Consider the following 22,478-nt stretch of genomic DNA (forward strand, 5'->3'; position numbering starts at 1 on the left):
CATGAAAAAAGCGCAGCATAAAAAAAAAAAGCTACTAATATTATTCACAATTAACAAGAAATTAGCGATCATGGACGGAACAGACATTTTTATGGACTGCTCTGTAGTCTCAAACTTCTCCATAGCCTGCAATGCAAAGAATAGAGCAGCACAGCAAACGTAGATCAATTAGACTTTAGTGTTGCTGTAAAAACAACAGAAAAAGATGACAACCGCGACAAGGTAGAAGCTCAAAGCCGAGAAGATGCTGCCACATTCCTCTAGCCTCTCCTCCCGGCCGCATCCCTCACACTAAGCGCTATGCGCCGCCCACCGCTTATATAGCAGAGGCAAACCCTGCCCCCGGTGACGTCACCACCAGGAATAGACCAATCCTTGCACTCCAAATGTGTTTTGCGAGCGCCCCCGGGTAGTCTCCTGAGTGTGTGTATATATATACAGCGCGGCGCACAGTGCGCTCTCTATCACTGGCCGGCACGGAGCCGCTACTTCTATTCGCTTTCTCCGCTTTGCTTACCTCCGTTATTGGTGGCGCTCGCTTACCTATTCTCTTAGCTGTTCAGACTGGGAAATGCGCCAGTAACCGGCTGCTACTAACACCTCGACGCTACTGTTTACTGACTACTCAGCCAAGATGACACGGGGGCCCCTTACCGGGCTTCTCCTAATCCTGTGCGTTAGCGCTGCGGTGCAAGCTGCGCCATCTGAGAGAAGCAAAAGTCACGGGCAGACGCAGGCACAGCAAACTTTGCAACCAATCGTAGCTGCGGACTCCACTCAGAGTAAGATGAATTAACATGCTGATGTCTTTGTTTTGTGTGTGGCTCGCAATGAGCTATAGACGTGGTGGGTAATGCGTTATTAGTTTAAAACGTGATGTAGCTAATGGTGTGTTCACACGTGCAGGATTTGATCAGGGTTTTTGTTTTTTTTAATGCAGTTTTTAAAGCCAAAACCAGGAGTGAATCATAAAGGGGGAGAAATGATAAAGCAATGATTTTACGTCTCTTATTTGAATCCACTTCTAGCTTTGGCTTCAAAAGCTGCATTTAAAAACTATGAATAAACCTTAATGTCATTGTGTCCTTATTGTCTGTATAGAAAAGTCTCTCTTATAATCTTCTTCTGTTTTGATGGCCATATACACAGGACAATTTGAGTCCAAAACTTTTACTACTAACAGCTGAGGAAAATGAAAGATTGATCAATGTTTCCACCCGGGGTGCAGATCTCCATTGGTTGGGTGGGACCAGTCTTTTTGCAGCATATACCTAATGAGAATTACTACTGATCATTTACGGTTTATTCTGTTTAAGGCCACCGCACATGGCGATTATTGCTATAAAGTCAGACTATAAGTGACTATCCTATTTTGTAGAGGTGTAAAGTGATCAGGCTTCAAAATTATCCAATCAAAAAAAAAAAAAGCGCAGAAAAGAACTCTGAAAACGTTCACATTATCACTATGTACCTTGTAAAGCATGCCTGGGCACATCCAAGTTCTTTTGGTTGTATTCCGTTGTTGTCTACGGGACTTCTTATTGTCTGAATAGTAAAAAAACAACAAGCGCTGGCTCCAGGAGTGGTCTGCCTCCTAAAGTCTAGTATTCTGTCCAGCCCTCTGAATAGCAATCACAAAGGACACCCAATTCTAAGGAACATTCCGAATTGTACACGTTCCAGTCCGTGTTCCCATGTTAGTGATATTGTCTCCTGTGTGTACGTGTTTTTTCTGTCTTGGATGATCTGACAACGATTGAGGGTTAATATTTGCGTAAAACCTTTTTCCTCTGTTCGGTGTTTTTGTTCTTTTGGTATGTTTGTATTTTCACCAGTATCTAACGCTATAAGGCTATGTTCACACGGAGTATTATGACAAGTTTTTTGACGCGGAAACCGCGTCACAAAACTCGTCAAAAACGGCCCGAAATTGCCTCGCGGGAAAAAGAAGCGACATGCCCTATCTTCGGGCGTTCCCGCCTCTGACCTCCCATTGACTTCAATGGGAGGCAGAGAAAGCGTATTTTGCTGTGTTCTATGCCAGCGGCGCTCAATGGCCGCGGGCGAAAAACACCGTGAAAATCGGTGTGCAGGGAGAGGAAAATCTGCCTCAAACTTCCAAACGGAATCTTGAGGCAGATATTCCTCCTGCAAAATACTCCGTGTGAACATAGCCTAACCGTATCCGCCTCAGTGACTTTTCCCTTATTGTAATAATATATGAAAGTTTCAAATAAACATTGTCTTTGTTTTGTCTTTTGACAGACTGCGTTATTTCCTCTGCCTCAGACTAAACTATTGTTCTGATCATGGATATTTTAGTGGTGAGCTATAAGAATACACAAAATATCTAGACTGTCTTTGGAAAGGAATCTCTTATGACGGAGTTTTCAATAACCGGTTGCAGCCATTTGCCATCTGTTTTTGTTTATTTTTCTGCAAAATTGAAATGGGATCCAAATGTGCCTGAGAACTGGTCTAATCTTGGTGCCCTCTTGCTTATGAAGAGCAGTATGTCCCAAATTGACAGTCTAGCATTTGTCTTGGGCTGCACGTTTTAAGGATACGAAAGTGGAGTAATTTTGTGGTTTAGGCTTTATTGGCTATTTTTTCCAAGTGTTTCGTATTGTACATGGTACTAGTAGAATATAGGGTACATATGATTTACAGGGAGCCCCAAACATTGGTAGTTGGGCTTGTTTAATATCTTGTTCACCTCTGTCCACAAATGTAAGTATTTCCTGTCTTCCCGGATTTTTTTTTTTAACCTAGTTTACCCCTAGTTTGATCTATATTGACTTCCCTGTTAGGGTATGAGATAAAATAGGGAGATCCCCAGTGCAGGACCCTCATCTATTAACTTTAGCGGCAGCAAAGCGAGTTTCTTACTTTGGGGGACTCTACACAACTGTGTCCATTTATTGTAACGGGAGCTGTGTAATTAGTCATTTCTCCTGTGGTGGCGCTGCGGGGGAATTAAACACTTTATGCCGGATTCCACCACCGATTACAGTGGCATACTTTGTGATCCGCTTTTCATCAAGGACACCTAACAAAGATTGTCCAAAGTAGACAAGATCTATGAAGAGTTGGTCATGGGAGAGTAACTTCACTTTATATTGACAAGGTAGCCCCTATTTTCACTGCCACAATCGTCCTATTCCAGAACCAAGTTCTCTGGATCTTTTAGTGTCCGATGTGCAAATGACCATCTGCTTCCATCAGTCTTGTAAGGTGTGATTGTGTTTCTACATTACACTTGATCTTTTGCTCCATTGCGCAAACATTCTCAACCCGTTAATGGGCTGATGTAAGGATTTGCTTATATTTGTGTATCTGGCTTCAAAGGGTCAGTTTCAAAAGACTGATACTTTACAGACCAGATGTAAGGAGCCACTCTTTTGTGTTTCCTGTGCCAAAAAAGAGATCCGGAGCAAGCAGTGCCACACCTTGCTGGAACACACTTTAGTATATAATGAAGATGCTCTTCCATTGAAATGTATTGGATTCTGTGAAACCTATAAGCACTTAGACTATGTTCACACAGCTTGTTTTCAGGCGTTTATCGGAGAGCAAAATGCTTGTATTACGCTCCGAAATATGGCAGCAATCCGCTTCCTATTGATTTTTATTGGGAAATACAGGGTGTAGTTGATATGATGGATAATCTTACCCTGCTGAATTTAAAAAAAAAACTCCTTGTAAAAGTGACATGTCACTTCTGGAAGCGTTTTACAAGCTGATTTTTCCCATTTAATAAAAAAATGCTTTACAAATGCCTGGATTCAGAGGCTGCTTTCTCTTGTCATCAGCCCTATATTTTTTCAGCATGAAAATATGCTGTGTGAACATGGCCTTACAGATCTCTAACTTTTAATATGCTGTTGTGTGACCAAAAAGTTGGCCGAACTTTTTATCATCGGCAAGAAAAAAACCCTGTTCTATATATAGATGGGGGTCCTCCAGCAGCCGGATCTCCCTCTCAATCTCTATTGTGGCATGTCTGATTGACGTACTAGAAGTCTATTGTTGAAAACCCCATTAATGCTTTAGACACTGAATGACTGACTAACATAAATTGGCAATTACGAAAAGTGGTCATTGTACTTTATCCAGAAATTCCTCTATAAATGCTTCAAGGTAAATTGATGGTTGGTAAAAACTTAGGAGCAAAAAAAAAAAAAAATGTTTCCAAGGGAGTGGTTAATGTTTTGCATGCAAGCCAAATCCTTTCTACTCTCCCTACTGTTATCTTTTATGAAGTGTCTGTTCTGCCACTTTTGACCATGATGGGTTATATTTAGTTATAACTAGTCCTATATGGCTATCTGTCTAACACAGAGTTTATTGTTACATTCCCTGCGGTTTTCTTGTCTTAATACTCGCTTATGAAGTATATTTGATCTCAAGCCACGCCGGATGGCTAATTGGTTATACATATCTCTCTGTATCCCAATATATAAGTAATATATTGACTTCTAGTGGGGGAGGAGGGACCTCTGTAATAAATGGTTGTAGTCCCCAAAAATCCTAGATTAGTCTGTTGTACTGATGAATATGATGGACAATGTGCGAGACGCTGCCAGCGGTGGTTAACATCACAGGCTGCTTTGTCCTCTCCTGTCATTTAGTTTGTATGGCCTGAAGCGATCTAAAATGTGCTACTTCTACCTCCCACCTTTTTCCTCACTTTACAAAGCAGCTTTAAATGTAATTACAGAGCAAGTGCTGCAATTCAAGGCATTCTCTTTGTTCTCCCAGCCCTGTACTGTCACCTCTTAATAGGTTAGAAGTAATGAGCAACTACAGTACAAAGTCGTAGTCTATCGTTGAGTGTTAAATAATAATAATTTAAAAAAAACCAAAACGTTTCGTTCCAATAAGTTATAGGCTGGACTCCTAGATTTGTTTTAGTTCAATCTTTAGTGTAGCTCTTAGAAGGAATAATATTTTGAATTGGAAGTCCAGGCTTTGACTTTTTGTATCTATTCAGCCATTTCTGAGTTTCCTACATCAATAATGGATTCTTGGTAGAGCCCATAGTAGCTTTCACCAATCTGAATTTGTTATACAGAGATAAAACTTTTAACATGATGGCGTTATATGCTATTAAGGATCTGTGGGCAAGTGGATGATAACCACCGTAATTGGTTGGTAACTGGTGGTGATTAACCGTGTGGGAGACCAAGGTAAAGACCTGTTTGTTATTGTCTAGTCTAAATTTATTTATACAGACAACTGAGTAGATCATGAACACTCTGACCAGTGGTTCTGTTCTTGAAGGAAGCCAGGAGGGGATAGCTCCTAAGGGTCCTTTTACACCGACCAATTTTGGTCGCAACAACGACCGCCAATCAATGAGGCAGCTCATTGATTGGCACTTGTTTGTTCCTTTCGCAAGGAGCTATGATCAGTAATGTATGGGTACGAGCAATCGTTACTGCGATCGCTCGTCCCCGTACATTACCATCATGTCGGCAGCACATCTCCCTGTTTACAATGGTAGATGCTCTGCCGACAACTTTAATTTCTGCTGCATAAACGACCCGATCAGCCGATGAACAAGTGTTTGCTCGTTCATCACCTGATCGTTTCCCTGTTTACACAGGGTACTGATCGGGAACATGCGTTCATATGAACGCTCGTTTCCCCGATCATTGGCCTGTATAAAAGGACCTTAAAGGGGTTGTCCGGGATTTAATGACTTTGTGTTAATGCTTGTAATTTATAAATGTAGATACATCTGTAATATACTTACATTTTCCAAAGTGGCCCCGTTTCCAGATCCTGCCATGGGCAACTTGACTGGTGACGTCACTCTCTGCACTGGCTCTGGCCGCTTTGTTGATCTTGAATTATTTTCCGTTTATACGACACGTCACTTGTGACGTGGTGTATATCGGCATGTTCTGTTGTAACGCGCATGCGCGGCCCCTGCTGTTATCTCGAACGGCAGGGACCGCGAGAACCGCAGTGACCACGCATGCGCATTACGGGCTGTGAAGCAGAACAAGCCGATTATACACCACGTCACAAGTGACGTGTCGTATACCCGGCGGAGGATTAAAGATCAACAAAGCGGCCAGAGCCAGTGCAGAGAGTGACGTCACCCATCAAGTTCCCCACGGCAGGATCTGGAAACGGGGCCACTTTGGAAAATGTAAGTATATTACAAATGTATTTACATTTATAAATTACATGCAAGTTTTGTTACCCTTGGCTAGGCTCGCACCACAGTTGTCGATTTAAGGTCAGCAGGACTATCAAATGTTTACTCCAGACATATGGAACTGCATGCATCTGTCATTGACTCCCATTTAAAAAAACAAAAAAAACTCTTTACCGCACTTTTTTTCTTCTTTATACAGTTGTATTGAAAAGTGTTGTTGGTGTCTCACTGATCATCAGTGTGATCTCTAACATGTATAGCCTCTTTTTAATTTCCTGAATTCATTACAAAACATAAAATAAATGTAACTTTATTTTATAGGGGGTTGTTATGACAATGGACAGTATTACAATATTGGACAGCAATGGGAACGGACTTACCTGGGCAACACACTAGTATGTACCTGCTATGGTGGTGGCAAAGGCTTCAATTGCGAGAGTAAACCAGAAGGTGAGTATGGGAAAAAATTTATTTATCAAGGATTAAAATGTTTAGACCAGGGGTCAGCAATATTCGGCACTCCAGCTGTTAAGAAAATACAACTCCCAGTCCGTCACCCATGACGCTGTGATCACTGCCTCCCCACAGGACTACCTTCCCATATTGAAAACATTTTTACAGTATGAAACCGTATTACCGTGGGGAGGAAGGGACACCTAGCATCATACATAACTATGAATCTAGGAGTATTGCTCCCTGAACTGTTCGGTTTGGGAAATGAGGACGACATATGTTCCGTATCTCACGGACCTAACACGGCTGTGTGAATAAGGCCTAAAGCTTGGCTTCTCAATCTTTTTTAACCGGGGCCTTACTAACCAGAGCATGGTGATGTCTGGACCTCACCATTGGTTGTAGTGCAAGCCAAAATCTTAAAACATTATTGAGACTGTCCTAAAATTTGCTTCCCAAAATCTGTAGAACATTAAAAAAAAAAAAAAAAACAGTCCATACTTTTGCTAAACCAGAGACTGGTGCAACAATAGAAAGGCCTGTGTAACCGATATTCACTTTTATCAAAACTGCATCCCCTGCAGCACCTCACTAACAACTGGGGGGCGCCTTACCTGTGAGACTTAAGTTTGAGAGCACTGGTCTGAACTACCAGCTAGTTTAATGTGAGCAAAGTTATGATCATCAAGGCTTCATATAAGGCTAAAATATAACATATACCACTGTGATACAAAAAAGGTGCTTGTCTATGTAGGTTTTACGCTTTTATGTAAGTGTAGCTAAATGTTCGACAAACTTCTGACATGTCATAGTGACATGTCAGAAGTTTGTATTGGTGGGGGTCCGAGCACTGAGTCCCCCACCAATCGCTAGAACGAAGCAGCTGAAGTTCTCGTGTGAGCACTCAGCTGCTTCGTTTCTGTTCGCCTTTTTCCGGAAATAAATGTATCGGAGTACAGGCTCATAGGCTTTCTATTGAGTCCGTACTCCGATACATTTATTTCCAGAAAAAGCCGAACAGACACGAAGCAGCAGGGCGCTCACACGAATGCTTCGTTCTAGCGATTGGTGGGGGTCTCTGTGCTCGGACCCCCACCAATACAAACTTCTGACATGTCACTATGACATGTCAGAAGTTTGAACATTTAGCTACACTATTAACCATTGTCTAAATGAACAGTTCTACAACTTTCTAATATCGTTTTTAAATTCTTCACCATTTTCATGATTTGTTTGCTATCAATGGATGTGAACAATCTTGTTTAAATTCATGATAAACTTTTACATACCTAGTGTTGCTCTCAGCTGAGAAGTGGATAGAAATGTATCTTGTCTAGGCAATGCTCTATGAACTAAACAGCCGGGATTCCACCATGATACATTGTAGCAAACTACCAGATATTTGTGCTGCTGCTGATTTATTTAGCTCACAATGCATTGCCTAGTGTGGATACAATTTTATCCACTTCTTAGCTGAGAGCAGTACCAGCTGAGTATAGGGTTTGCAGACTGAATGTAAAAACGTGTAGTCGTTCACGGATGGCAAACAAATGTTAAAAATTGTCAGGAATTTCAAGAAAGTATATTAGAAAGTTGTATAACTTTTTTTTTTTTCTCATTTGCACGTTGATTTAGGCTTCATTTACATAAAACTGGAAGACTCCTTTTAAATACTCTTTGTTATCGCTAGAAATATATATATGAATTGGCTCTTCTGAGTATCTTCAATACATGGTAATGTGCAGCTCTGAATGACATTGTCCCTTTTGATCTCTAAACAGCTGAAGAAACTTGCTTTGACAAGTACACTAGCGGAACATATCGTGTTGGGCAAACCTATGAGCGACCTAAAGACAGCATGATCTGGGACTGTACCTGCATTGGAGGGGGAAGAGGGAGAATCAGTTGCACCATTGCAAGTAATGATATCTTCTATTCTACAGCCCAATACTTTTCCTGAAGACCACTTTTATATTGCATCTGTTATAATTAACCATTTGTTTGTCTGGCTGCGTGCAAATACATGTCAAGGCATTCCTGTGTCACATGCAAATCATCTCCCTTTGTATAGCCATGGGCATAAAGGTGTTAATGTGACAATTCAAGTGGTGAAACCAGATGTTCACTATAGGGGGGTGGTTCTTGCATGACTTCTCTAGTGAATAAGAAACCAGCAGCAAGTTTACTTTGTCTAGTAATCTTGGTAATAACATTATTCAAATATAGTGTTAAAAGTTAACATTTTGCATCGTCCCCCTTAGCCAATTTGCAGTCCGTATTGCAAACATCTGTGGAGCTCACCAAAAAGTTCTTTAAAGCTTAGCGGTCCTCTAGAGAAATAGATATAGATAGATAATGCTTCCATTGGCTATTTTAAGATGTTATGTCAAATATATAGAACTTTCTTTTATTTTTATTTTTTTCTACATTTATATGCAGATTCATTGTCACAATCCCTTTTTTCCAAAAACACTTCTATAACTACTAGTTCTAGTTTCCCCTTTGCCTATACAAGCGCTCTAATATTATGGGATTGCCAGTGGAGGTTTATTAACTGAAGTTTCATTGTAGATCGCTGTCATGAGGGTGGACAGTCCTACAAGATTGGAGACACTTGGCGCAGACCCCATGAGACTGGAGGCTATATGTTAGAGTGTGTATGCCTTGGTAATAGCAAAGGAGAATGGACCTGTAAACCTGTAGGTAAGCATTCCCAATCTACACATGGAAGCCCCATATTTCTGAAATACTATATTCTAGAAAAAAAAAAATGTGTTTTATGACCTAAATGTCTGGTTTTAATCAGACGTCCTTGAAATGTCACAATTACTGCGATGTTCGAAAAATGAAATAAGTTCAGTAGTATGAGAATGGGGATTTGTGGGTATATTTTACAGCGGGTACACCACTGTATGTAGACCTATAGCCTTATGATAGTGTGTTTTTACCTTCTATGAGATCCTTTGATTAACCATTTTCAGACATGACCGATTATAGATGGAAATAAATGAAAAGTGTGTTTATTGGATAAATAAATGCATAAACAATTTCACAATCTTTAATGTTCTTAGCTGAGAGATGTTATGATAATGCTGCTGGCTCCTCTTATGTGGTGGGACAAACCTGGGAGAAGCCATATCAGGGATGGATGATGGTGGACTGCACATGTTTGGGAGAAGGAAGTGGTCGCATTACATGTAGTTCTAGAAGTAAGTATTGTCCAAGGAGGATTTATACTTTAAACGGTCACTAACCTTTTCAGCAAACTTTGCATAAATCAATAGTACAAGTGAATATAAAACCTCGTAATATTTTATTAGACAAAAATGTTTCTGATCAGGCTCATTTACCCACCCCCCCCCCCCCCATCTCATTTGTAAGTGTATGTTCACACACAGTGTTTTCAGGCATATTTCAGGGCGTTTACACCTCGAAAAATGCCTGAAAAAACGGACGCTGAACCCCTACAAACATCTGCCCATTGAAATCAATGGGAAAAACAGCATTTACTTCATACGGGGGCGTCTTTTTACGCCCCGGTTTTAAAAAAGGGAGCAGAAAAAGACGTTGAGGCGTTTTTTGGAGCGTATTTTCCATTGAACACTATGAAAAACACCTCAAAAGAAGCTCCAAATTTAAAAGCATCTTCATTTTCAGCTGCAAAAAATGCCTGAAAATCAGAGTTTGTTTTCTCTGAAAATAGCTCTCTATTTTCAGACTTTTTTTTTTTTTGTTAAGCGTGTGAACTTGTCCTTACGGTTCACTCTCTGAATCTACTTTTTTTTTTGTCTGAGGGATCAGGTTACAGATGCCTATGGAAGTCTATGAAGGGGGGAGCAGATTGAGAGAGGTAGAGACACACAGACGCTGCAGAAGCTTCTTAGTGGTTTAGTTCAAGCCAGTGCTGGATTCTCAGCTACGCTGCTCAGTACTGCTGTATAATGTTCTCCATAATGCAATGCAGCAGCTTCTGTATATATGTAAGAGGGATTACTATATATTTAATAGAGATAGAGATGCTATTTTTTTTATATTCTTTCACTTTTTCACAATTTGATTAACCACTCCTGCCCCTTTGCAAAATACTGTATATGATGGAATATTTAGCAGGTACTTGAGGAGACCTCACCTCTCGATAATGCAGCATTTCCGTATTCTGAGTAGAAGACAGTTGTACATGACTTAGCACATTCCTAGCAGACAGTCTAGATGTAGATGTTTTTTTTTTTTCCTTGAATCTTCTTAAACCGTTTGAAAACAATTTACATAGACTGTTATTTCATTGGAATGTAGATGACTTAAAATCTTAGTCGTGTAGGTTCCAGATGCTTTCTTCTATATGATGTTTAGGGAATGGTCTTCTGTATTAAATACTCTTGAGTATTTTACAGAACAAATTTCCTTGGCTTGTCAGTAATTCCCCATACTTAGTACCATAATTTATCACATTCCTGTTGAAGATTACTATTAGAAACAAATTATTAGTTTGTTAAAGTTCAGCACGTTCATTATAGCCCTCAGATGTCAAAGTGGGTATAATTGCCGTTATTCTGCAAACATCAGACTCAATTTCTGGTTTTTTTTTCCTTCTATTTTGTTACTACCCTGTGAGTGTAATTCTACACCTAAAGGGGTTGCACAGGACTAGAAAACTGTCTGCTTTATTCCGAAAACAGCGCCACCTCTCAACTGGTTGTGTGTGGTATTGCAACTTAGTCCAGACACAACCCATGAACAGGTGTTTTGCTGTTTCTTGAAGAAAACAACTGTTTTTCTAATCCCGTAGAACCTCTTTAAGCAAACCTATGCCCATCACTTCACTATCAGAATTTTACACTAAGGCTTCTGAGATGAGGTTAAAAACTAGAGCATTTTGTGTGTAAAATATATTATATTCTATTATATTTATATATTTTTTAAATAAATTGGTAACCCCTCTCCCCTGTTTGTATATAGACAGATGTAATGACCAGGATACCAGAACCTCCTACAGGATTGGAGATACTTGGACCAAGACTGATTCCAGAGGGAACCTGCTGCAGTGTATTTGTACAGGCAATGGCCGTGGGGAATGGAAGTGTGAACGACATTCTTCCCAAACATCTGGCATTGGTAAGTTTCATCCTTAAGCAAAGTTCACATCTGCAGTTTAGGCTGTTAGGAGCCTTTGTCGCAGAGTCTGCCGAAAATCACAAAAAAATAAAATACTGCAGCATGCACCGAAATTTTATCCGGGAATCTGTCATCACTGTAGTTTTCGTTCTGCTCCCATGGCGGATCAGAGCAATGGCCATAAAAAAAACTCTGAACTTATTTATAAACAAAAAACAAAACCGTGTGCTCTCTGCTAATGTCACACGTAAACTATTCTACGGTTGGGGAATAATTTTCTTTTTGGTCTATACTGACTTTGATTGAACTAAAGAAAAAACTAGACAGGACAAGTACTTCTTCTGCAGAGACTATTTTATAACTTTGCAATGCACTCACCTTTGACACTTTCCTCTATTCCGTCCTTGGGTCCCTGCGACTCTGTGTTGGGATGCGGACGTGATTTGTGTTCTAAATGGGGGTACTAATTGCATATTTACAATTCACACTGAAAATACCGCTGTGGGCATTATTTATAGACCAAGTCAGAGCTTGGCCATCCTGAGTAAGGCTTGTCTGTCATATGACTGTGTGCACCTGCTAACACTCATGGAGGGCAAGGTAATAACATTCTGCTGGCCCATTTTAGGGTGGGCACACAATGCCACAATGTGGAAAACCTACTACCGCTATTACAGTTAGAGAACACACAAATATTTATATGCATTTTTTGTGGGTTTATTTATATTTTGTGTGTGCACTCAGATTCAAAATAAATAAATCATGCCTACGTTGTTTTCTTTCTGTAGTGGTTGATGCTGCTGTAAAGAATCTTACACCTGTGGCGAATGATCTGGAGCACTGTGTGACTGACAGTGGAGTCCTGTATTCAGTTGGCATGAAATGGGTCAAAACACAGGGAAGTCAGCAACAGATCTGCACATGCCTGGGCAACGGAGTCAGCTGTGAAGAAAGTGGTGAGTGCAGCTACGCTAGTAAAAAAAAAGAAAATAATTTATAATTGTAATTTTTTTTTGTAACTTTTTTTTTTTTTTCCCCCATGTCCCCTACAGTTGCAGTTGGGACGTATGGTGGAAATTCAAACAATGAACCTTGTGCCATCCCATTCATACATAATGGAAAAACCTACTATTCATGTACAACAGAGGGCCGTCAAGATGGAGAGCTCTGGTGTGCAACCACTTCTAACTATGATGAGGACAAGAAATATTCTTTCTGCACAGAACAACGTGGTAAGCTGATTCAAAGACGAGAAATAGAAGCTTTCAGCCAGTGAATGAAAAATTGAAAGGGCTATTACAGACAAATTATTAATAATTTGTCTCCATTCTTTCTATGGAGTGCCAGCATTATTAATAAAAATGCCACCTGGTAATAAAATTAAATCCAATTAAAGTGAAATGGTGACTGACTTTTATTTTTAAGAACAGGAGTGTGCTTGTATATTAAGGCAAAAAAATATAAATTGTTTAAAATCTATGGAAGAACAAAGATTCCATGGACGAGCAGGAAAGAAAATGGGCTTGTCATAATCTTTTCGATCCTTGTTTTCAAACCTGGAAATAATGCAATTTTTTTTTTCCTTTTTTAAGTACTAATTCAGACAAGAGGAGGTAATTCAAATGGAGCCGTCTGTCACTTCCCCTTTCTGTACAACAATCGCAATTACACAGACTGTACCGCAGAGGGCCGTCGCGACAGTATGAAGTGGTGTGGAACAACTCTTAACTATGATGTGGACCAGAAATTTGGCTTCTGTCCCATGGCAGGTGAGGATCTCTAGTGACGAAGTTGTATGTAGCTAACGCCAATATTCAGAAAATATATTAACTGCACAATCCCCCACTGAGTGTAGACCTTCTGGGCATTCTACAAACTGGATCATATAATTTAGGGTTCTTTTCTGACCTACCAGTAACAAGTTTTTCATTAACAGAGGTTTACACATCTAATCCGTTGCATAGTATAATCGGTGTAATTTGATGGTATGTTTTGTGTAGGCCAACCAAGGACAAATTGTGTTTTGAGATTGTTTTCTGTGTATTGTCTGCTTAATCCGCCTGGTATAGTTTGGCAATCGAAAGGGTATAATATTTACACAAATTGTAATTCTGATTGATTTAACTTTTTTTTTCTTTACCATGAAGCTCATGAAGAAATCTGTACCACCAATGAGGGTGTCATGTACCGTGTTGGGGATCAGTGGGACAAAACGCATAACCTAGGTCATATGATGAGGTGTACATGTGTTGGAAATGGTCGTGGGGAGTGGAACTGCATTGCATATTCCCAGCTTAAAGGTAAAAGGCCATCTGTAAATAGAAATAAATAAGGCAAGTCCACTTTGGCATTTTTTGCGGTATATACTTGATTTTATTTTTTGCTATCCAAAAATGTATATTTTATTGGATATTTTTTTTTTTTTTTTGTCCATCTATGCTAATTTTGAAGACTGTGTCAGAGGTTGAGCTCCACTCGAAAGGTCTTTTCACACGGGCCAATAATCGGACAAACAGGGCAACAATCACCGGATGAATAAGCAAACGCTCGTTTATTCGCTGACCTGCTCTTTTATGCAGCATTAAAAATCATAGTTGTCGGCAGCACACCTCCCTGTGTAAATAAGAATACAGGGCCAGGCGTGATCACGTCTTCTACACTGCCTGGCTCTGTCAATTAAAGAAGGGAGGGAGGGACGTACTGGGGATAGAAGGTAGAGCAGTTTGGAGCAATGGTGACACCCTTGTTGCTCCAAAAAGCTCATTTGCATATGATGAATGAAGTTATTATGGCTGCACTCATCTGAAAAATGAGAGGAGTTAAAATCCGGTGAGGCTACACTATATTACAATGCTGCTACTTTGATAGGCCAATTTCTTGCCTATCTACTTTAAAAGTAGATATTAGTAGAAGTAAGAATTAATACAAAATTCTGCCAGTGTTTTGCTATGCTATTCCAGTACTTCCATAGAGGTTACGGAAACCGCTCATTTGCTCCTGTCACAAGGAGCTATGTATGGGGACGAGCAGTCGTCCCCATACATTACCATGTCGGCAGAGCGTCTCCCTGTTTACAGAGGAAGATGTGCTGCCGACAACTATCATATTTAACTTATTTTTTTTTTTATATAAACTAAACAACCAGCAGATGATCGACCGTTTGCTCGTTCATCTGCGGATCGTTCTCCTGTTTACACAGAGCAATTATTGGCAACGAGTGTTCTATGAACGCTCGTCTGCCCGATAATCGACCAGTGTGAAACCCCCTTTAATTGCCCATTGTTAAAATTTTACTTGTAAAGTTTATTTGCAAGGGCCTCCAGAAAACCCACGAGATGGTGCACCCCCAACCAGTAAGAGTGGTTTAGAGTTTTATCATTTTATAACTTGTATTGACATATTGTTAATTTTATATTTTCTCTGTTCCCTATGTAACAGACCAATGTATTGTGGATGGTATTACCTATGATGTGAATCAGTTTTTTAACAAATATCATGAAGAGGGACACCTAATGAACTGCTCATGCTTTGGTCAGGGACGTGGCAGATGGAAGTGCGATGCTGTGGGTATGTGTCATTTAGTCCATCATGCACTAAAGTTAAAGCCCTTGCATGAAATAAAGTTCAAAGAATAGTCTTGTACCTATCGGTTCAATAATCCATAATCCTCTGGTTTTGAGTCTTGTGCCGAAGAAATATCTGTACAAAGTTAACTTTGCTGGACCTAACCTATCAATCAGGAGGATTGTCTCCTTGTCTTCTCTCTTCCCACGACAAGGTTGAAGGACCTGTGGGTGACGTCACGCTGTGTGTCTTTAGTGAAAGAAGCTGGATGGGAACGATGAGAAGTGTATGATGCTGATTTGTCAGCGTCATACACTTCTATTCACAACGCCCAGTTGGTAAAAACACAATACACGCCCAGTTGGTAATACGAGAAAACACGCCCAGTTTCCATTAAAAAGCTCATTTGCATAAATATAAAATTGCTCGTAACTTGGGCAAAAATGATAGTTTTTAAAAAAACAACAAAACTTTGCTGTTATCTACATTGCAGCGCCGATCACATTCAATAGGAGATAGGGATTTGATAATCTGGTGACAGCCTCTTTAAATTACCACTTCTCATTATGAACTTCCTGCGCAATAGCTAATACATTCCTATTTCTTCTGATTTTGTTAGCTATAATAGAACTACTTCCATTTTGGCTGATGGTTTGGCGATTTAAACTGGTTAAAGCTGGCAACACAACTGATTCTAGATGCCGTGGGGTTGGTCGGTGAAGCTTGTCTTTTTTTTGGTGACCATGCCAAAAGTTAAAACGGCAAATTTACGATTTGATTTTGCGTTGATCTGTGGCCTGGGCTGGGCTTTTGTTGACTGGGTGCACATATATCGTTTTGGCAAGAAAGACTTTCCAAAGACTGCACCCAACAATGACAAATGCGGCAGATCGACTTTTCCACATGTCTTTGGTCGGCAACTGTCATGCTTGTTTGTGTCCTGAAAAGGCACTGATGGTCGCAAAGAATTGTCTAAATCTGCTATTTTCTCTTGTCCAAAGTGTCTAGTGTATGACCAGCTTTAAATGTTGTCTTTGGTACTGGAGGTGTATAAGGGCAAACTCTGTGATAATATTTGATCTGTTTATTCAATCCGTGCTTGCTAAACCCTGTGGATTTCAATCTGTTTTCTTTGGCTAGCATTCCATGAGTTGATGTCTCTCAGGCCACAGTTCACATAGAAAGCTAAAGCTCCCTATGTGAAGGTCTTACACTTTCTAAATTGACTAGAAAATGGTCAAATCTTTTTATTTTATTTTTTGCTTATAATTGATGAATAATCCTAGTCAGTTGAACATTAGATATATCTTGATTTAATATGCTCTTTTAAAGGGGTTGTCTCATGAAGAAACCCCCTTTTTTAAATAGAGCCCAGCAATCTGTTTCTTTAACCCCCAGTAATCACCCATTCTCGCCAGGAGAAGCTGCATCATAGAGGGGTACACTCCCTTCCTACCCACCTCTATGGGACCATACTTTATTGTAGTATTGCATGCTGGCCATTTATATGAATAGCTGACCATGTAATGCATGGATTGGCTGGTTGTGCCAGAGGGGTTGGTGCCCATGTGTCCCAATAAGAAATATGGAAAAGTGGTTGTCTTCAAGAGACTTCCTTTGAAGAAACACATCAAAAGCCCAAAATATATTGACTTGCTTGGGTGTTTATCATGTTACAGATCAATGCCAAGAGACTGAATCACAAAACTTTTATCAGATTGGGGACTCTTGGGAGAAGAATGTAAATGGTGTGAGCTACCAGTGTTATTGCTATGGCAACGGAATTGGCGAATGGCATTGCCAACCTCGTTCCTACCCAGGTCAGTGATGAACACAACTTTTGTAACTTGTGTAAGACCTCATGGACTTGTATAATTATGTTACTAGTGAAAATATGTACTGTACACCCTGAATCATTCCACATAATACTCTACTGAATTAGCAGCAAACGCTCAATGTGTAGAATGCTGCAAACAAGAACAAAGTTCAGGTTATTGTCCTTCAGTGACCAACTTTGCAATCGTTGGGAATTCCAGGAAAAAAAAATTCTACAGAACTGCTATCCTTAAATTAAACAAGAGGCACAGCACAATAAGTCAACTATTAAGTTCTTTGATATCCAGAATATGTAAGGGTGGCTTCTGACTTTGTTTTATTTTAAATGTATCTTTGGATCATTTATCTATCTCTATCCTGAATGAGCTATGTAGCTACACCTTTAACACAGAATGTTGCATAAGACTTCATGAAATTTCGACCTTGTAGTATGTGACTCAACAGCTGACCCCTCAGTTCAGTGTTTTGCTTATTCTAAGCTGTAGTCATTTGGAGGACACTGCCCACTTGTCATACAGTTAGTTTTGAAGATATAGTCTACATAATTCTTTTGTACGTGGTAGATTTTTAAACTAAACAAATCTGACTCCTGAAACCAACACTGTCATCCTTATAAAAATAAAAAAAATTGTAAGTTAGGCTGTCAAGACGTACGAAGTTGCAAGTGACATGTAAGTTATACACAAACCGCCTTGCTTTGTCCCGTATTTTTTATTAAGTTGTATCTTTTTATCTCAAATTTAAAGAAAACCCTTGGCCTCTTTTGTGTGACTGCTTTTTCTCTGACGTAATGCAATCGGAAATAATCCATTGCCCTTTAAAAATTGGCAAGGTAGAAATGAAGGATTATTTACACATTTGAAATTGCTATACAACGACTTGGGTTCCCCATCATTCACTAGATCATAGTATTTAGGTCACATCTGTACTTGGCCTAACGTGTATTTCTAATTTCTGTAACAGCCGGAGCTGGACCTGTGCAGGTGATAATCACTGAGAATGCAAACCACCCCAACTCCCACCCAATTCAGTGGACGGCTCCTCAGCAGTCGCACATCAAACAGTACGTCCTGCGCTGGAAGCCTGTAAGTTTCACTTAAAAAAATAAAATAAATGTGGACACCGTTGAATTTGTACCTTTTATGACGAAGCTCATGCAATGCAATTTATTGGGATAGAAAATAAGTTAATTACTCTAATGGTTCTATCTCCTCTTTCACGTCTGCAAAAAGTTATTGTCAAAGGGATCTTTTTCCCTTCTCACTATTCTACATATTAGAGCTGAGAAAGCAGAAAAGACACTTTTTAAAATGCTATGTAAACTTTTTAAAGCCCTTTTTAGTTAAAGTGTATTTTAGTGTAACTTTTGTAATTTTTATTTTTTTATTAATCTTTTTTTACTTTTTGAGATACGTATTTTCTATTTATCCTGGATACATAGCTGTATATTATGCTTAAACCTGAATTCATTAGTCAGCAGGACTGACTGTTTCGGTGACAGTGTCACCTGCATGATCGATCACATATGGATCTTGCATGTCAGGGACACGCGGGGCGTGCTGTCACCAAAGCAGTCCATACCGCTGACTTAATGTATTCAGGTTTCAGCGTAAGATACAGCTTCTATGTATCCAGGATATTTACAAAAAACTTAAAAAATAAAATAAATTACAAAGTTGCACTGAACACTAAAGTACAAAAAATAATTCAAAGGTCTACATAGCCTTACTTTATTAAGATGTCCTTGAAATTCCCACCTGATAATCTGGAGTTACTGTTCACTTATTCATCCCGGCTATTGCATTTTGCTTTATCAAATGGGATGATCACTTGCTTAAATCTGGTAGATGCACTACCGACATGATGAAGATGTATAGATATAGGGGCGAGCGATCGTAGTAATGAGCGCTCGTCCCTGTATGCATCCAATAATTGCTCCGTTTCGTAGGTGAAAACGAGCGCCGATCAACTACGGTCTCGTTGATCAGCGTTTGTTTACATGGCCCATGTTGGGCCGTGTAATAGTACCTTTACTAATAAGTAAAATTTGTTAAGTTCTGGAAGTCCACACGGTAACTCCTTTATCCGATACCAACAAATATTCTGAAATGGTCCGCAGTGAGCCAGGTCTGACTGGTCATACATGTTCTCCCCTTTTGTTTTCCGGCTACTCTTATTTCTGGAGGGAGGCTCTGGTATGACATATTATACCGATTTTGACTCTTGTGATGGGGGGGGAAAGTACTATTGAATACTTGAATAACATGATTTTTAGTGAGGCGGTGCAGGTTCTTCTGTACTTTACACTGTTTTTGTTTTAATTTTGTTTTGATCTTCCAGTTTTTTACTTTTTCAGAAACTCAAACAAGGTCCCTGGAAGCAAGCAACTATTCCAGGGCACCTAAATTCTTACACAATCTCCGGCTTGAAACCTGGAGTGGTGTATGAGGGCCAACTTATCAGTGTTCTGCAGTATGGACAGAAGGAGCTGACCCGATTTGACTTTACGACTACCTCCACCACATTTGGGGGTAAGTACTACATTCACTCTAATTTGCACTTTCTTCTCTTTGTATTTATTCTTGGCTTGCGAAGTACTAAAATGATGTATGGGTAAGGGAGACATTACTTGTTTTTGTTTTTTTCTTTTCTTGAATCTTTGATAGTTTACTTGAGCACCAAAGTGAGTTGTGTAATTTACAACTCTGTGGAGGAATTTGCTCTGATAAATCTGTCACCTAAGATAGTGTTTGTATAAATGTTTACTTTTGTAGATATGAGGCTACTTTAAAGAACAAAAGGAATGGGTTTTCACTCTCTTGACTGGTTGAAACAGTTCTCATATGCATTGACTAGTATCTCCTAAATCATTAAAGAAGCACTCCACTTTTTTCCCCCCTCCATTTTTACATTGGTGTTTTTCAGTGGGGTGCTGTGTAGAAATACTTACCGATCCCCGCATCTTGTCGTTTTCGGGTCCATCGCCGCTCACGTGATCTTAGTAAGTAATCCTCTCAATGCATTCCTATTCTGGCTCCCATAGGAATGCATTGAGAGCTTTGAGTTCTGGTTTACTGAAAAGCACAGTGACTCCAGACAGGTCAGAGGGAAGAACACGTGAGCGGCGCTGGACCCAAAAATGACAAGATGCGGGGATCGGTAAGTATTTCTATACACCGCACCCCACTGAAACACCAATGTACAAATGGAGGGGGAAATGTAAAAAAAAAAAAAAAAAGTGGCATTCTTTAAGGATCAAAAAAAGCACCACTAGCTTATAGCTCTTTTACACTGGCCAATTATCGGGCAAACAGGTGTTCAAAGAACGCTCATTCCCGATAATTGCCTTGTGTAAACAGGGCAGCGATTAGCAGATGAACGTTTATCTGCTGATCGTGTCATTTTAAATGTGAAAACTATTGTTTGCAGCACATCTCCCTGTGTAAACAGAGAGACATTCTGCCGACCTGATACTACAATTGTTCCTCGCCATACGTTTGTAACGAGCGCTCGTCCCCATAAACCGCTCCTTGTGAAAGGAGCAAACGAGCACTGATCAGCGAGCCGTCTCGTTGATCGGCGCTCAATGCACTGGCCAAACTTGGCCGGTGTAAAAGTACCTTTTTAGCCCTTTTTAACCAATTTTGCAAAAGTAACAATAAGAAGGGTAGCCACATTAGTTGTGTCTGTTGATTTTAAGATTCTCTTGAATTATCAAACTTTGAGTATCACACCAAGTGATTTACTAATACATGGTCCTTTTCAAGTGATCTTTGCCAATGTTGCCCTTACTGTTTCACTAGAAACTGTACCTGGAGTAATAAAATGTCCTAGCGCTGTGAAACCTTCATCTGCTAAAGTTCTTTTATTAGGCTTTTGTGTTTTATTACTTTTATCAGAAACCCTGCAAATAACGACATAACCTAACTCGCATACTTCATATGCATTAAATACCTCTTTATTCGAAGGCCCAACACAAACTGGAGAAACTACTCGTCTTCCACCAATGGTAGCCACTTCAGAGTCCGTGACGGAGATCACCTCTAGCAGCTTTGTGATATCTTGGGTTTCAGCATCTGATACAATATCTGGATTCCGCGTAGAATATGAACTAAGTGAGGAGGGAAATGAGAAGCGCTTCTTGGGTAAGTCCCTGTAATTTCTGTCTGAGTGTCATTTGCTTCAATAATAGTATGACCAGTTCCTGGCTGGCATATATCTCGCATCAAGGTTGTGGAAAATTGTTTTTTTTCTAAAGGTAGAGATGGAGGGTATCTCATAAATATCTGGTTAAAGTAAAAAAGAAAAAAATTCTGAACATTCTTTGCTCATAGTGGTAGCATTGTGTTGATTTTGCTTATGTGTGTGTGTGTGTTTCCAACGTAAAGGATTTTTATTTCTCATTACACATGTGACTGGGCAATAATTTATGTTAAAATATGAAGGTCTGCTTCAGTCGTTCATTAAAATAAACCTAAAACACTGTCTTGTATTGGCTGACTACTCCTACTGCTTAATAATGCCACTTGTATAATGAGGGTGGCCAAAATTTGCACATTTTCTGGCTACTCATGATAGATTCATTGTAGACCATCGCACACTCTAATACACAACAACTTTTGGCTCTCATTATACTAATTGGTGTGTATTGTCTTCTACTTAAAAGGAAATCCCCAGAATCGACTACCTATCCACAAGATAGGTGATAAATGTCTGATCACTGGGACCCCCACCAATGGGAAGAACACTGGTACCTAGCCCCCAGATACTCCTCACTGCATCCCCTGCGGTGAGGAGGTGCTTAAATGTACCGGCGGCACACATGGGCCGCTGCTATCGTCCTCGCTGCAGTCAAGCAGTGAGGAGGAACGGGGTTTCGGGACCCCTGTTCTCCTGATCGGTGCGGTCTCCAGTGATCAGACTATCCACTATCCTATGGATAGATGATGAAGATTTGATTCTGCTATGACCCCTTTAATATTGACGCTTTACTAATAGAATAGGAGTAATTTGAAGTTTTTAGATATTGCACTATTTGACAAAGCCCAAATTAGCTAGATTATTTATAAATTAATGGTTTTGTTGACGTGTAATCTTTTTTTTTTTGTATTAAAAGTTTATTTTATGGTATCCTCACTCTTTACTGTAGATCTCCCCAAAACTACTACATCCGTCAACATCCCAGACTTATTGCCTGGTCGTAAATACAACATCAATGTGTTTGAGATCACCCAGGAGGGAGAGCAGAGCCTAATCTTGTCCACATCTCAGACAACTGGTGAGTGTGACCATCAGCACAATCTAAAAAGTGTGATTTTGTTTATGGTTTTTCTTAAATAAATGG

At 39.8% G+C, this 22,478-nt stretch overlaps 1 protein-coding gene across 5 annotated transcripts in view; it reads left to right on the forward strand.

Annotated features, from left to right (window-relative positions):
* The first annotated feature begins 452 nt into the window (after positions 1-452).
* Positions 453-22,478, forward strand: part of FN1 (fibronectin 1) — a 54,563-nt gene continuing 32,537 nt past the window's right edge. For 3 of the 5 annotated variants that reach the window (XM_075829634.1, XM_075829635.1, XM_075829637.1), the window contains exons 1-16: positions 454-782; positions 6,491-6,619; positions 8,404-8,541; positions 9,194-9,325; positions 9,694-9,831; positions 11,579-11,734; positions 12,523-12,690; positions 12,787-12,966; positions 13,327-13,503; positions 13,882-14,034; positions 15,173-15,301; positions 16,978-17,118; positions 18,098-18,219; positions 19,491-19,665; positions 21,103-21,279; positions 22,284-22,412. In XM_075829634.1, the coding sequence (XP_075685749.1) occupies positions 635-782; positions 6,491-6,619; positions 8,404-8,541; positions 9,194-9,325; positions 9,694-9,831; positions 11,579-11,734; positions 12,523-12,690; positions 12,787-12,966; positions 13,327-13,503; positions 13,882-14,034; positions 15,173-15,301; positions 16,978-17,118; positions 18,098-18,219; positions 19,491-19,665; positions 21,103-21,279; positions 22,284-22,412 (2,392 nt within the window). In that variant the 5' untranslated portion in view covers positions 454-634. Of the gene's footprint in view, positions 783-6,490; positions 6,620-8,403; positions 8,542-9,193; positions 9,326-9,693; positions 9,832-11,578; positions 11,735-12,522; positions 12,691-12,786; positions 12,967-13,326; positions 13,504-13,881; positions 14,035-15,172; positions 15,302-16,977; positions 17,119-18,097; positions 18,220-19,490; positions 19,666-21,102; positions 21,280-22,283; positions 22,413-22,478 lie in introns of all 5 variants that reach the window. The other 2 variants (XM_075829633.1, XM_075829638.1) reach the window with 2 other exon arrangements.

Source organism: Rhinoderma darwinii, chromosome 6, assembly GCF_050947455.1.
Source record: "Rhinoderma darwinii isolate aRhiDar2 chromosome 6, aRhiDar2.hap1, whole genome shotgun sequence".
Lineage (NCBI taxonomy): Eukaryota > Metazoa > Chordata > Amphibia > Anura > Rhinodermatidae > Rhinoderma > Rhinoderma darwinii.